The sequence below is a fragment of the Prunus persica genome, chromosome G1 (assembly GCF_000346465.2).
Source record: "Prunus persica cultivar Lovell chromosome G1, Prunus_persica_NCBIv2, whole genome shotgun sequence".
Lineage (NCBI taxonomy): Eukaryota > Viridiplantae > Streptophyta > Magnoliopsida > Rosales > Rosaceae > Prunus > Prunus persica.
The window spans coordinates 6,124,960-6,142,167 of record NC_034009.1 but is presented as its reverse complement, the minus strand read 5'-3'; the positions used below and the strand labels follow the sequence as shown (position 1 = coordinate 6,142,167).

The 17,208-nt window shown below is 37.4% G+C and overlaps 2 protein-coding genes across 3 annotated transcripts; both read right to left on the bottom strand.

The window, feature by feature from the left end:
- LOC18792029 lies at positions 315–3,532 on the bottom strand. Its single transcript, XM_007225808.2, has 4 exons — positions 3,048–3,532; positions 2,431–2,528; positions 768–834; positions 315–694 (listed from the first exon to the last, which is right to left on the bottom strand). The coding sequence occupies exons 1-3, from the start codon at positions 3,292–3,294 to the stop codon at positions 784–786; spliced, it is 396 nt and encodes a 131-aa protein (XP_007225870.2). The 5' UTR covers positions 3,295–3,532; the 3' UTR covers positions 315–694; positions 768–783.
- LOC18790680 (adagio protein 1) lies at positions 6,424–14,670 on the bottom strand. 2 transcript variants are annotated; one of them, XR_002271512.1, is made up of 3 exons: positions 14,105–14,670; positions 6,996–8,916; positions 6,424–6,797 (listed from the first exon to the last, which is right to left on the bottom strand). XR_002271512.1 is itself a non-coding variant. In XM_020563216.1 (2 exons), exons 1-2 carry the CDS (start codon positions 14,362–14,364, stop codon positions 7,305–7,307), a joined length of 1,872 nt encoding a protein of 623 aa, XP_020418805.1. In that variant the 5' UTR covers positions 14,365–14,670; the 3' UTR covers positions 6,437–7,304. The 2 variants fall into 2 exon arrangements, 1 of the variants encoding a protein (XP_020418805.1); XM_020563216.1 differs by having other exon boundaries at positions 6,437–8,916.

Sequence of the window (17,208 nt, the reverse complement as noted above, 5' to 3'; positions counted from 1 at the left end):
TATAGGATTTCTCCATACCAGAAAAACATGAAGCACTGCACTTGAGAAACTGCCCTTTTAAGTCTAAATTTGACAAGAAGACTGCCGTTTTAGTTTCAGAGCAGTGATAATCATCCACCAAGTTATCTGATCCGTCTCTAGGCAGCTTACGTTGTTAGTACATTACCCGATCTTGTCTCATACACAGAACACTACTGATTTATTGGGTTCCAAGAATCGGGGAAACCAAAAACAAAAAACCTGCCCTCTTAAACGATTAGAAACTGATATCATAGTTATGATTTTGAGTTGAGGAAAGCTGTAATTCAGCAGAGTTGAGGAACAAGAAGAAAACATACCCAAAAAATTAATTTCACAATCATAAGCTGCAAATTATAGCCTTCACGAATAATACAAATACACCAACAAGCCGATGGTACATAACCCACAAAAAAAAAAAAATAATAAGCTGGCAGCTTAAAGGAGTACAAGAACACAAGTTTGGCTGAAAACTATATATTTAGATGAGATACACGACTTACAAACTGTTAGATAACCAAACTCAGCTGTCGCAGAAGGCAGAGAATTGCATAACCAGAACCCCGAAACTTGGTTGGACTCTGTGTGTACCCAGATGCACTTCTACTCCATACATAACTATTTAGATGTACTATACTCAAAAGATGTCTGCACGAGCTCTCCCTTGCAATTAATTCTGCAAGCCAACATATATTTTCACAGTTGAAAAGCTAAAAAAACATGGAATTTAAACATCATGTTACCTTTACCTGTCCAGTTAGCACGTCACACACTCTGCATTTTGCTAGATCTCTCTTTTGGTTTCTCGCCCTTCTCCTGCAATCAAGTACAAGGATCAAGTCATTGGTTATAAATAACAAAAAAAGGTTAATAAGCTAAATGTTATCATGAATTCAAGTTGGCAAAATACTATCCCAAAATGAAAAAGCATATGCACAGTATCCTCGAATATAGGCAATTGTTAAATTAAAATAGTTATTTCAACCTATTTCAATCTGACTCGTATTTTCAGATGAAGTGCCTCTTAATGCTGGAGAGCAAGTTACACTAACAGCCCTTAGGGTTAGAAGAACGAATACAATGACTGGAAGGACCTACCTTCTATTTCAGTACTCGCATTGACAACCTGCCCCAAATAAGTACAGGGGGTATTAGTGAGGTAGGGATTTCAACCACGGAGAGAACATCTGTTATGGTTCTCACATCAGAGGAAGGCAGTGGAAAAGGACGGGAAAAAAATACAAAGTGGGGAGTAAAAATCAATAGTTAAGGGGAGCTAAGTATGTGAAAACTAAAAGTGGGGGTTATTGTGCAGTAAACCGCTGATGGATTTTGTAATTAAGAAACTTGGGGTGATAATAACAACTAACATAACTCTAGAAGCGTTGTGGATCTAGTTTTAGAAAATGCAAGAGGTCCATGTATACAGACAAATATTAATTAGAAACAGAGAAGGGACCCGCCTACAACTCATAAAACACAGGTGCTTCTCTAACAAGGTCACTACTGCAGAATCAGAAAGTCAAGATGCTAAAGTCAAGATGCTCTAAAACACAAGTAGAAACCTTGAAGACCAGAAGTCATAAGGCTGAACTTATTCAACACAAGTTTAGCACTCATTGGGCACATTCTAAGCAACTTCAATACTTTTATTACATATCAGATATGTTCTTTGTAGATTATCCCTGCTTACATTTTACAAAAAAGAAAAAAAAAGACGATGTTCTTGCAAAATATCTTACGACTGAGTAGCAAATTAATACTTAAACTGGTTAAATTAAAATTGAATACTCTGGTCATTCTGTTTAACATGGAAAGAGGAACAAGTGTTTGTAGTGTAATTACGCGCTTTCTTTTCTTATCACCAGTATTCCTTTACCCTTGTACCATGATGCGAATCATATTATATCGATTATTGCTGAAGTTTGACCACCAAGTCTCAATAAGAGTTTGAAGTTGCAAAATGTCAATACTACTATAACATCCCCAGAATGACCTTTTTACAGATGACAAGATTAATTTAACATAGGATACTGACATACTGTAAAGCTTTAAGGGACCTACATATTGGCCATCTTTGCGTTCAGAACCTGTTATAAAATAGTTTTTATAAATAAAAACAGAGAGGAGCAAAACAATAACCTTTTTTGGCCAGATAATCTGAAAACCCTAATATTCATAGCATTGTGCAAAAGAAGACTTCATAAGATAAGAATACATAAGTATTGATTGTACGAGGGTGCATAATAAAAGAAAGGACAATGAAATAATACAATAAATGAAACTCTGCACACTTCAATCTATACAGTGCTCAATTTGACAACAAATTCAACTTAAGTTGCTAAACATTACCGAATAAAATCGCAACAGAAAGTAAATAAGTCGTAGGAATGCAAGCAATCAAATGCTTACCAATCCCTTGCTCTCATAATAATCATCTAGTGCCCACTGATATTTTGACTGATTCAACCCAAACCAACGTGCCAAATGGTCATCCAAACTTGAATGTGCTGCAAAATAACCAAAAACACACCACCATCAGCTGTAGCGAAGAAAATATCCACCAAAAATTATACATGATGCAGGGTTGGTGACACTATAAAACGAAAATTCAGCTTGCTGAATATTTGCTTTTCTGTTTCTGCAAACCAAAAGATAAGAAATAGCACAGAAACCACAACACTGCATAATCTATTATCCGTTTACTTATCAGACATAGGTTATAAAATACCAATGAGCTCTGCTTACTTTCACCCAAAGCATGAAAGATATAAATCAACACAGAATTTTAAATAAAATAAAATAAATTAGTTTTCCTAACAAAGACCCATTCTTCTCCCCATTTACTAAAATCTTTACAGTAAAATCCCATCTTGGGTTTTCTTTCATTTCATTCATTCGAGCCGAACAATCCCCAATTTCCCTTCCTTTTCCTCTACTTTCCCAACCACCAAACAGAGCACAGCAAAAAACCAAAAAAACAAGTCACAAAAAAGACTAGAAAAACAAGTAACAAAAGCATGCATTACCCTTCTGAACTTTGTTCACGGCATTCTTAAAAACCCCCAAGACAGAGCCATTGGCGGCAGAATCTGAAACAGCCATAGGCTGCACCAATTGCTGAGGCGGCGGCTGAACCGGAGGTGGGGCCACCTTCTTGGGGGAATCAAAGACCGGTTCAGGTGGTTTTGGTGTGGAGGGTGGAGTCATGAACACAGTGTAAGGGCCAATCTTGCCGATCATTGGTGGGGGAGTGGAATCTCTGTTGATAGCCATCAATCGGGGTCTGTTTGGTTTGGAGGAAAAGGAGAGAGAAAGTAGGAGAAAGTGAGGGAAAGTGGTGAGAGATCTTGTTGTGGGTTTTGAGTGTGAAGGGAAGTGGAGTGGTTTAGAGTTGAGAGAGTGAGTGATTGGTGTGAGTTGGTAGATAGAAGAAGAAAAAGAAGCTTACTGTGGACTGCACCCCAAACCCAACTGGTCAGATCTTTGTCTTTCTGAGTATTTATTTAGTATTTACGGAATATTTTCTTAATAAATATTTTGGGAGTGTAGTAGCTCTGTACCGATCTGGCAGTGGCAGATATGATATTTTGCACTTTCTTCATGAGTTTTCACATCACTTTTACAAAATCGTTTGAGGTTTTGAAAATTACCCTAACATCCCATGAGTTTTCACATTACTTTTACAAAACCCCTTTTATAAACTTTTTACCTAAAAATTACTCACATCATTAAAAAAAGACTTTTTATCACAAATGGTCCTTCAGGTTTGCGAAATTATTACATTTAGTCCCTAAGGTTTTTTTGTGACACTAATGGTCCTTAACGTTACCCTCCACACATCAAAATGGTCCCTTCTGTTAGCTTCAGTCAAATTTTTTGTTAAATTGATGATGTAGTACATATGTGGAGCCCTACATCCAATGGTATAGAACCATGTGGCTTTAAATAAAATATAAAATATATTTTAAATATTTTAAACTTAAAATCCATATAAAAAATTTAAAAAGAAAATTAAGTCTTTTTATAAATAAAAAACTAAAAAACCTGCAGCCATCACCTGCGTTCTCCTTCTCCCAGCGCCCCTCCTCCCCCCATCGCAGACCCACTCTCAAGCAAATTAAAATATTTTATTTTCAATTCAAATGCTTTCGAGTACTCCAACACTAATTTCTGAATCGAACCAAGTTTCTACTCGTTGGATTTCATCTCTGTCATATTCTTCAATCAATGTTTGTTTGTTTGGCTAAACCTCCTGTACAATACCCTACAATTCCTTGGCTTTAGTTCACATCACCAAGTTAAAGTTCAACTCTTTGGCTTCAAAATCCGCCAATCGAGAGGCCATTCCTTCTTGAACAGCTCTTGGAATTCCTTGGCTTAAGGTGCTCGATGAGTGGGTCTGCGATGAGGAGATGGCTGCAGGGTTTTTAGTTTTTCAGTTTTAATATTTTTTTTATTTATAAAAAGACTTAATTTTCTTTTTAAAATTTTTATGTGGATTTTAAGTTTTAAAATATATTATATATTTTATTTAAAGCCATGTGGCTATACTATTGTATGTGTAGGCTCCACATATGTGCCACGTCATTAATTTAACATAAAATTTGATGGAAGCTAATGGCAAGGACCATTTTGATGTGTGGAGAGTAACCTTAAGGACCATTAGTGTCACAAAAAAACATTAGGGACGAAATGTGATAATTTCGCAAACCTAAAGGTCCATTTGTGATAAAAAGCCTTAAAAAAAATATATCCAAATGATAATGTGGACTTCAGAGATTAGATTGTACATACACCCGAGGACTAATTGTTGAGGTTAATTTTGTCATTTGAAGAAGTAATTTTAATTAAATCATCAATTATTTCAGCCGAAAATGAAATAAAGAGGTTTTGTGAAAACAATTTGAAACCTCAAAGGGATGTTTTATAAAAACAACACAAATCTTATAGAGTGTTAATATAAATAACTCCAAAAATAAATATAAATAGTAAATTTGCATCTTGAGGCTCAAATAGTTTGTTACTGGTCAATGATATCCTTTTACTTAAGTCAGTCAAATTGTCTGAGAGTAAAAGTAAGGGAGTTTGGACCACTGCCGGATCTATTTGAGGGTGAGCAAAGGTTATTGTAACCCTATTTATCCTTCTTTTTTTATTATTCATGAAGTTCTATTGATGTTCTTTTGAGCAAAATATGCTATGCGGGCAAATTATTTGATAAAAGTCATCTGAGAGTCGAAGTGGCGTGGATTTAGGGCAGCCAGACTGTCATGTATAAGAGAGTTTCGACAGATGGTAATATTACATTTACCATAAAATTCTTTTGTTAGCTAATGTTATATTTACCATACATTCTTTTTCATGGTATTCCTACCGACAGAAGGGGATATGAGAAAGCAAGCAAGGGATGCTGCTAAACTCAAAGAAAAAAGAACGTCATTTAGACCGAATTGCACCCTCTATTACAAAAATCAATAATATCTTCAACTTAACCACTTACAAAACCTAACAAGTGCGGAATTTTATCACAAAAAGTCTCAATACTACTAATAATAAAACCATTCATTACATATTGTATTTTAAGTTATCAAATTTCCAATATGAAGCTGTAACTTCTCGACATCCTGTTGGATGGGTTCGATATCCAAGCAAGCTCTCTCTCTCTCTCTCTCTCTCTCACATTTATCACGTGATGAGAGATGGCGGCACAAAGGTGGCTTTGAAGGTTTATCGTATTTTTTGGATTCCACCTTGCATATAAATGGATTTCCCAAGACAACCTAAATTTTTCTGGAGAACTCAGTTTCCACTGTTTCCCATGAAAGAACAAAAGAAAGCAACTTGTCTATGAATAGTGAAACATGAATGCTATCACACCCTGTTTCAATATTTCAGTTTCCTTCACACTATTGAGAGAATGAAGAAATCTAATCAGCAAGGTTACAGGTTAGTTTTAGCCTTGAATTGGAGGGTAGATTATGGGGTCGACTTGTAACTGACAACTTCGTAACTTTAATATGCCAGTTCCCCTAATCCAGGCACCAACACCATCCAACATTCTCCGTACCATGTAACTTCATCAAACATACACAGACGGACCAGAAGCATAATCTTGAGTTTCGCTTTACTACCAGACACCCAGAGTAACCTACTAAAGTGTTGGCGAGGCCAAGAGACTGAAATGAGAACCTACAACTACAAAGTACTGACTACTAAAAACCCTAAAATAAAAAGTAGCATCCAGAAGAATGTAAAACACAAAAGTCCAAGGGGGAAAAAGTATGTGGAAAGAAAGAAAGTAAAATGCTTCTAAGAACACATGAATGATATTCTAAAGAAATCAAATCACCTTTATCCTTGGTCTAGAATTTGTTCGCTCCTAACCCACTTAAAGCAAAAGCAGAGGCAAGACCCATCCCAATCAGTCATTATCATTCCAGCAATTGCAATGGCCTAATGTCATAAACTCAGCAAGTGCATACAAATGGGAACAACAGGACCACAGCCACAGTCGAATTTACAAAACAGAAAGAAATGCATCTGGCTGAGTACAAAAGACGAAACTGTATACAACATCAAAGAGAAACTAAAGAGCAAAGATCGGGGCAGCAAACAAAAGAAGCCACATTCCTTCAAGGCTGAAAATTGTCAAATCTCAATAAACCATCTTGGTAACTTGATCTGCACCCCAAAATGGCACCTCCATGTTTTGCAGAGTTGGGGTGCTGGCTTCTTCAGAAATCTGCCTCACAATCTTTGCTTGTGTATCTTTTAAGCTGGATGACACGTTGTAAACGAATGAAGGATAGATGAACAAAGGATTCATTACATAAAGAGGACTAGCAATACATTACTATAAACATGCATCATTTTCTCCTTTGGTTCAAATTACAGAACCTAATTAAAATAACACATACGCATAATAAGACTAAGCCTACATATATAAACCTACCTGTCCATTATATACTACTAACCTGACAAGGAAGAATTAATCATTTGTCCGTACTGAAGGGCAGTCTCACACAAACCTCACAAAAAACAAACATGGTTCAAGTCACTCTTGAAAATAATTGAAAGTTCATCCGAGCCAGGGCAATTCCATATAAGAAATGTGCAGTAGAATAACACCCAAAACAAGTCCCGACTAAAGTAACATTTGTCAAGAGCTATTAGTGACTGAAGCAGCAATCTCTGCCTGGCTGAATCCTCAGAATGATCTCAAATCTTGCAGTTTAAGGCTTATGTGACCCTTGGTTACAGCGTGTTCCCATATACACTCTTAATCAGATTACAGAGTTTGCCAGCGAAAGCTCATGGAGTTCACTTAACATCCACTCTTCTCCAGTTTGACCACCAAGGACAATTGCCCTTGTCCCTCCAACAACACAAGTACTATGTCCCCAAGCGAATCTTGGGGGTCGCCCAGGTACATTTAATATCCTCCATGTAGGTTTTTCATCCGTTGGATCCAAGAGATAAAGTTGTGAGGCAGAGTGAAGACCAGCAACTGAACCACCAAAGATCAGGATTCTCCCACCTGGGAGGCTCACTGCTACATGATCAAGTCTAGGCGGAGGAGCCATACCCCCTGGATTTCCAGCACCGGGCATTCCACTCCCTGTAACACACCTCCAACACGGTTCGTCCTCACTCAGATCCATTGTGAACACATCACTAGAACGAAAACGAAGTGGTCCACTTTTGGCCAGGCCCCCAAACATCAAAATTTTCCTACCACCATATACAGACAGCGTATGACCCAATCTGGAAGGAGGTTTCCATGCTACTGGTATCTCTCTCCAAATAGGTTTCTCCATTGAGAGATCAAGCAAAAAAGTATCACTAAGGAGTACTCCAGAATCTGCACAACCACCTGAAACTATCAACTTGGTGCCATCAAGAGTGCAGGAACTGTGCCATGATCTTGGGAGCGGAGGAGCCAACCCAGATATTTCACGCCAAGTTGGAGGCTTTGCATCCAAATCCAGTACAAAAACATCATTTAGCAAGCCCTGCCTTCCACAGCCTCCAAATACCACCAAATGGGACCCATTCACACAAGAAAGTGTATGACCCCAACGGCCAGGAGGAGGAGAGCTCACTTGGACATGCTGCCACTCTGGGTTACTGGCATTTAGATCCAATACAAAGGTGTCATTCATCGGTTGCATATTGACGCCTTCACCACCAAAAAGGACAACACGATTGCCAACTGCACAAGCACTAAAGTTACATCGTGAGGGTTCAACAGAACCTCCAACAGTCACCTTTCTCCATGTTGCTGCTTCAAGAGTGGTCAGCTCCCGTGCCAGCCTACCCCACCCTAGCCTCTTTGCACCAGGCACAGCCTCTAAAACACGAGTTGTCTCACTACCCCATGCATTTTGGCAGACCATCCTCCAAAGGTCTTCATTCTTTGAAAGGTCATACAGTCTCCTACAGACTGACCCAATAGATGCAATGTCTCTAGGCGCCAACTTTGAAAGAATCTTGAGAGCAAGAACCTCGTCACTCAATTGCAACATCCCACAAACCCCACGACATATGTTTCGCTCCCCCAAGAGAACGGCAGGACGAAAAGCAGAAAGATAAGAACGAAACCTGTCAGAAGATTTTGCAGACTCCTTGATTGAAGTACCAGGAACTGGACCTAGATCAATATCTGCCTCTGTGAAGAACTGGATTCCAATGACGTGCGTTATCATATCATCATCCCCATATATAGGTGTCAGCCGCAATCTATTCATCATAGGAGATCCATCTTTCCTAAAGTTTAATAACTCGCCTTGGAATTCAATACCCTCCTCCAGACATCTTTTAATTTCTGAAACTACTGCAGAGTCCACTAGTGGATGCCTTCTTTTTGCGAATGGCCCTCTATATTGCAAAAATCGACTGTAGAAAAGGGCACAAAATCAGTACAAAACAGAGAAAGGGAGAAGTGAGAGATGCATTATTTCTTTAAGCTAACATCCAAATCCAACAAAAGAGAGCCCGCAAACTAAAAGGAACACAAAAGCACTATTTGTGATATCTCCGAACATAAAACAATTATACTCTTTGCAGCAGATAGCAACAAACTCAAAGTTCAGTTACTGCTTCAAGGCCTTTAATAAGGTCAAGTTTAATCACAATAGAACCAAATGTCAAAGATATAGTAAAATTTAAACTGACCTCCCCAAAAATCAGGCTATTTTACAGCAGTCTCCTTTACACTTTTGCAGCTTTGCTATTGTTGTTTTGACTCAATTACTGTCATTGTTGATTTAATCTCGATTTTGCAATACTATATAACGAAAAGCAACAATTTTATCAGATATATAAATAATAACATAGATTACAACTCTCGCAAGTACTAAAAAATTGTGAAACTTCAATCTTTTGTTTTCCCACAAGGTCAATCTACTTCGGATACAATAATAACAACAATATTTTCTCCCATGGATTGAACCATGGACCACACACTGCATCTGATTCTTAAGGCCCATGATGGATCAAATTCTAAGAATCACAAGGACAAAGAGTGTTATTCTTTTCATGACAGATAACTATTAAGATTAATTATCCTAAGCTAAGGACAAAGATTGGGGCAAGGTCATTGATACCTGATGCAGGACGCGTAGGAACTAAATTTATTAGTTCCCTAATGTATTTGTTAGTTTCCTAGATTCTCTAGTTTTCAAAGTTCTAGTAGGATTTTTACTTTTCCAGATTTCTAGTTTTAAGTTTCCTATTTTATTTGGGTTAGGATTTCTGTTTAAGCAAGGGATTTTTATCCTATTATGTCTAGGTTTTAGTTTGCTATAAATACCCCCCATGTAGTTCTTTAAAATTCAGATTTGAATGTTGAGTAAACCTTTCCTAGAACTCTCTGATTTCGTCCCTTCGATCTATATTTTCTTCTCCTTGACCTCCGATATTCTTCTTTGTTCTACTGTTTCTGCCCTTTGTCTCGTCTTTTCGATCTATATTTCTTCTCCTCGGTCCCTTATATTCTTCTATGTTCTATTGTTTAAGTGCTTAATCTAACACCTACGGGCTGTACTAAATCAATACCATAATCACAAATTCAAAGGCTCTGATTCTATTAGGAATGTTCTATTAATTGCATCAAGTGCGAGAGAACCATTAGATAGTTGGGGTTCTGTTCACATGACCCAACGAAGAGTAGTACTCTTCTAACAAGAGTCAAGAAGGATGTGTTGCTTTAACAGTGGATGGTCAACCCAATAAAATGCTAGTACATGAACAATCAGGATCAAGATGCATGATGTAAACAATCTTTTTAAAACCAAAACAGTGAAAGCGCCTCTGGTACAAATATTTGAAAAGACAAAAGCAAAAATATGAATTTAGCAATACTATTTGAAACATGTCAACCCAATAAAAATGCTAGTACATGAACAATCAGGATCAAGACGCATGATGTAAACAATCTCTGGTACAAATATTTGAAAAGACAAGCAAAAATATGAATTTAGCAATACTATTTGAAACATTATCCCAAACAAAATGTTACATATAGCTAAACAAGAAGCCTATTAGTGAGTGAACATACTTAAAAAATGAACAACTCAAACTCAAGATTTTGGGTTTGATTTCCATGAAGTACGTAAAATTGATATTTCAATGAACACATGACTTTAAAAATCTACAAGTCTCCTTCTTAAGCCCTTTCCATAAGAACCAAAAGGGATTGCATTGTTCAGGCCACCTCACGATGTGGTCGAAGGATCAAAACCGACTAATTTTCAAATTTCCATTTACGAGATTTCAGCTCTTCTGATTTTTCGCATGGATAATTCTTAAATGGAAATCTAAATTTAGAAGAGTTGCATTATTAGACCGCATTGCAGTTGGCCCAAACAGTACGATCCCTTTTGCATCAGCCTTTTTATACTTCTCAGTCCAATATGTCCCAACCCGAAATGATGATTAAGAATCAAACCCTCTCCTCTACAACATAGCCGTTAAAGGCAAAATTCATCACTGTCGGATATTTAAATACAAAATAGTTCAGATAGATATATTATAAACGCTTGATAATTGACTAGGCTTGCTTCATCAACATCTTGATAGCTTAGTTATGCCTAAATGTGATGATCAAACATTCTTGGACTGGATTAGATTTTTTTCTCAAGCTTTTCCTTCTAAAACTCCACACGCTTGTTCAAGATCTTAATAACTCATTTAAGCCACGAACACAAAGAGGCTCGCAAACTGGCGCATTTAGGAATTTCCAAATGAAAATTCAAACATTTATTTGTAAAGTATAAGAAAGAATTCAAGGGTGTTGCATCTAAATCATGTTTTTTTTTTTCGTAATTTAATATAATGCAGGTCACAAGTATAAGTGTTGACTAGTAAGGAACTCGGCATAAGCAGGTGACCTTCCGTGTCTAACACCTTATAAAATATTGAAGACTGCACTACTCTTAAGTGCATGTAAAATGAATAAAACCCATCAGAAAATCTAACATGGTTTCTGTTAATATTCCATGATAGCGTTAACACAGATCTTTTATACACCTATTTAATTCTGATAGTGATTGGTGCACAATTTTGTATTCAATTTTATGTCTAACTCTAGACTGAAGTCGAATCATGTCAAGGAAACTTGAACCTCATTTTGCATGATCAAGCATGCCCCCTGGTTGCACAAACTTTTTGTAAAACACTTCTAGTTTATCTACTACTTCGTTAAAACCCAAGGGGACACTTCACTTGAATCAGGTTGGATATGTATAACAATGTCTGTAACCTCCAACAACATACTCCTTTCTACCAACACAATCTTTATGCTTAAGCAGTATCATGACATGGCAATTCAGTGGTGAATATATAAGCTTTATCCTACTTTAAGCTGGCCAATTACTTCATGGTTGCTAAACGCTTATGAAGATTTTCATATAAGGTAGGAAAAGCCTATGATAATAGATGTTTTTAAGAGACAGTACGGTGCATCTAAAACACTAAGGAGACTCGTTCTCTTTCTTCTTTATGTGCTTTTAATCCATGCGAAATCTTAAAAAAACTTGTTCAACAATAAGCGTTTGTTGTAACGCAACTATTTACGACAATGGTAGAAAATTAGAAGGATCATGTAAGATACCATCTAGAATATGAATCTTGATACAATTAAAAGTTCGACTAGAACTGTAACCAAGGCACACCTGAACCCAACACCAAACCAACTTGGACATTGATCACATTTTTTTAAAAGAAAAAGGAAAGAAAAAAAAGAGATATTTAGTTATATACCCATTCTTAGCACTAGTGATATAGATAAACCTTACACCATTTAATTTCTATAAACAAAACCCCCACACAATCCTAAACAATTAGAAATCAGAATGATGGATAAAAACAATAATGAAGTTAATCCAAAATAAGCAAAAAGAAAGAATAAGGGAAGAAAGAACTTCCTCATATTCCAAGACAACAGCATTTCACAATATGCAGTCAATCCTATATTATTAAGAAAAAAACATGGAAATGTACTCATTTAAGTTATATCCAATAATTGCATAAGTATGCAACTAGAAGATAGTCAACCCAAAACCAAAATAATATACCCTGGTTTCCAATAACCTAAACCAAATGTTCCGATCGCTGACCAAATGTAGAGAATATGCATGCCAACACAATCTAAATCCCAAGATATCCAAGGGAAAAATCCATTTTCAGAAGAAAAAGAAAAATAATAAAATGTTTGCATATCTTTATGGTGTTAATAGATGATAGCATGCACAATTGATTTCCTAGAAAGAAATATACACAAATAAACATTTACCTAAAGAATCTTTGGAGGTGCTAAATTACAAGTATAAAAAGAAAAACAAATTCATGCCATATTAAACAGGTTCAGAGATATTCCACAGGTACATGATACTAATATGGCAAATAACCATGACACACATGAAGCCTTTACATATAAAAAAAAGTTCAACTAACAGATAAAGCACCTAAAAAACACACCTAAGATGTAATTTGTCAATAAAATTACTACCACTAATAGATTTGAAGAAAGATAAAAGCTTTGACTTAACAGTATGACAGAGTGTAACTAAATCAAACCAAAAAGAATGCAATCTGTGTCAATGAACTTGCTAATAGCTCTCAAGCATTATAGAAGCAGCTAGCAAATTCGCCACACTACTCTAGAGTAGAGGTGGAGAAGGCTTCATATAAAAATAAACTTAATAAGATATGATATATTAAAAAAACAAAAACCTTCTGGCTAGTATTTTGGTACCACGGCCGGTGTGGTGGAAAAGAACAACAGAACTTTTGAAGATAGGGAAGAAATTTACGTTTTCATTTGGGGCAGCATTAGATGTTAGAGATCCTTGTGGATGTCTAAGCACTCTAGAGTTGTTACCTTTAATATGATTCATCGACTGGGGTGGAGTTCTATATTGAATGTGGCTTGTTTTGTTCCTTTTGCTCTGTATTTTCTAATTGGTGTACCTAGATGGACTACCTGTCCATTCCATTTTCAATTATTTCCTTTCTTTTATCAAATTATCTTTTATAATCAACACTAATATCAAAAACTATGATAGAAAAGGAGCAACAGGATGACAAGCCCAACAAGGCAACGCCCAAAGATTAGAACAAAACCCTTCGCATTAAATTTCGTTATAATTATATCCTGAAATTTATCATTTTCTTTAACAACTACAGCATGAGAGAGACTACAGGAAACAACATGCCGTATCTCTAGTCTCATAACCCCGTTATGACTACCTATCTGACCACATCAATTAATAAACCAATTACTCGCAACTCCAATTTGCTTCTTTGCATTCAATTTACGAGCCCAAACAAAACCCTAGACAACTCACAAGCGCATGAGCTCCGAAATGCCAACCACAACCACGACAGAGAAAAACTATTCAATCCACAAAACCCATCATGCAGCTCCTCTAACTAAGCGAAAAATAACCGCCCCACGGTTTTCAGCAGCCAAAAACAAGCATTTCCAACAACCCCAATTCAACCCCCCAATCAAAACCAAACATTCAACCACAAAACCCCCAATTCAAACCCTAAAATCAAAAACCCAAAAGAGAAAACTGACCAATTGCGACCGAGAACCTCCTCCGCTCGGTACCCGGTGACCATTTCGAAGACGGTGTTGACGTAGATGATGGGATGGTCCGGGTCGAGGGCATCGGTGACGACGAACCCGCACGGCGCCGTCCGGAGCATATTCTCGACGGGGAAGGGAAGCGGGCCGGGGCCGGGGCCCGAAACTTCGTCGTCGTCGTTGAAAATCAAGCTCCCTTCCTCGTCCTCCTCTTCCTCGGCGCTCAGATCCGAATTGCTATCCCACTCCATTGTTGTTGCTTGTTATTAGTCGAACGGTGAATTGGTCTTCTCCTTCAACCCATGAGAAATCAATTGAAATTGTGAAATTGTTGTTCCGCAAAACGTAGAGAGATCGATTGTCCGGAAACGGAAGGGAAGGGAAGGAAGGAGGTGGAGAGTGTGTGAAAGGTTGGGGGATACGAGCGAAGCGAGTGGTGGGCAGTGTTTTTGCAAGTTTAGCTCAAGCCTGCCTAACGGATGGTCGGCTTCATTTTAACGACTTTGGTCTATTTTTTAGCCCCAAATGTAATAAATAAATAAATAAGAAGGAGAATTCTCTGTTTGGGTAAAATTAAAAAAAAAAATATTATGAATTGTAGGTCGGTGGTGGGGCTACCGGGTTAGGAGAAATTAGAACAATAGAAGCTAGAGGTGCGCACCGTTTTTGATTATTGAAGGTAACAGACTAGTGAAAATTGGTCTTGATTTGCAGATAAGTGGTCTCAAATTCGAACACTGCATCTTGTTTATAAGGGAAAGTTGTCTCCTCCACAATCCAAATTTGTGCTCACCTGCCACCATTGTGGTGTAAAAGGACACATTCGACCTAAGTGTCATATCCTTAGGTGCAACGTTTAGGTGGCATCCCATCGAATGTACCTATCGCGTTGGGTACTGATGTGCTGAACTCCCCAAGCGACCATCATGAAATCCTAAACTTGAAAAACACCAAAAAATAAACTCATACCTCATTCGAAGCCTCTCTAACTTCAATCTCACCATTCATGAATAAATACAACATATTTTTTCACCAATATAAACGTATAAACCTCGTTAGGGTTGTAGGAACATGATGGTTTGAGAAAAAAGTCTAACTAGGGTACTAGTGGTATTTATCTTTTACAATATTAAAACAAGTGCTAAGTTCAATTTGCTCTCTTTGACTTCTAATATGGAAGAAAAAAAAGAGAAGAAGATTTCCCAACTTCGCTGGCCGCTCAAACCTTACCTTGTGTCTTTAATACTACTCTTCACAATTTATTGTTCAAGGGATTAGTTTAGTAAGGTTGGGTGGTCATTTTACATTGATCAAATACACCTACTAAAAGTTATAAATAAATAAAAGACATACCTATAACCTAGCAACCCCCTTGTTTTAGTGTCAAACCACCCAACAAGCTTAACTAGGTCCAAGTCACATAATGTATGGGGCTTGTTGAGTGAGTTAGGGTATAGATGGGTACAAAGGTCCATAAGCCCATTGAGGGTTCAAAAGGTGGAGATTTTGGGCAGCTTGGGGGCACCAAAACCCAATCCCACTTTCTTGAGCCCAACTACATGGGTAGTAGAGAGAGAATCCCAGCACCCCTTTTTGTTGAGATTGAACAAGTTTGCCTAAAAATTAAACCAAAACCTTTATAAAAAAAAACTCATTCATGTAGATACACGAGTTACCGAAGGTAAAACCTATGACCTTTCCATATGCAATGCCTTTACCCACTTTGTTTTTATAAGCTCGTGTAAGAAAAGAAAAAAGAAAGCAAGATGGAATGTTGCCTAGAAAGGAAGCCTCTGCAAGAAAATACTTCTTCAACATTTCTATTTCCTCCATATCACCATGTAACAATCATATCATCCACACAAATAATCAAAACAATCACTTTATATTTATTGTGTTTCAAGAATAATGTATGATCTAAGTTACTTTGTCCTTATCCATACTTCTTCATACTCAAACTAAAATTGATAGTGGTACAAATTAAAAGCTCAAGAACCAGTTTTAGTAGAGTTCTTTAAATCATAAGACTGGCATATACCAGGTTTTCAAAAGCTAATGTAACATCGGCTATGTAGTCGTCCTATAGAGACATTTGTTAATTTGTTAATTTGTTGGGTATGTGTATGAAATTTTTTATGTAAAGAATGGTGCGTTGCAATGTGTGAGCAAGCATTTGTAAATAAACATGTAAATGAATCGAATTAGCTTCATGAATCTTAATCCATTAATAATCAGAATGTCATATTTTATTTATCAATTCATATTCGGTATGCATCATATAATTTTGTGTTGGAAAAGCATCATATAATTCGAAATGAGGCTGGTAGAAAATTTGTTAAATGCTTATGTGGCACATCTGTTGAGACACAAAAAATCCAAGGCTATGCCCAAATATATTCCCGATCCAATGCGATACCTTACTGAGAAGAAACCCGATTTGGGCACACGAAAGTTCTTCATATGCGCTTGCACACATGCCACACCAAGCAAATAAGCAACACGTCACCCTACAAGCTTAAATGGGCCCAGGCCACGAGAATGCCTGGGGCTTGCCGAGCGGGTTGTGGTATGGATAGTTACGAGTATTCACGAGGCCCATTGATGGTCCAAGGAGTGGAAGTTTTGGGTTACTTGGGAGCACCAAAACTCAAACTCATTCCTTGAGCCCAAACATATAGGTAAGCATGAGAGAAAACTTAGTAGCCCATCACCTTAAGAAAACCTAATAGCCCATAACACGTGAGAAAATCCCACATCAGCCAAAGCTTCCAACAGTCTGACGAAATCAAAGGGAACTTACAAGCCTCTGGAAACAAAACAGCCCAGCCCAGCACCTTATAAAATATCCAACGTCGTACATCTCTGTTAAAACCATATCGCAACCAAACCACCAAAACCAAGCAAACCCATGTGCTGATCACCTTTTTGACCAAGCGCCCTTACCCATTCTTTCCTCTGCAAGCTTTGGTGAGAAAACAAGAAGAAAAAGTGGGTGGGTTCTCACCCACATGGAGAAGTCTAGTTGTGTGAAGGTCTTGGAACTCCAAAAAGCTTCATGCCTACATACTCAGGCTAGGAAAGTTTCACCAAATAAA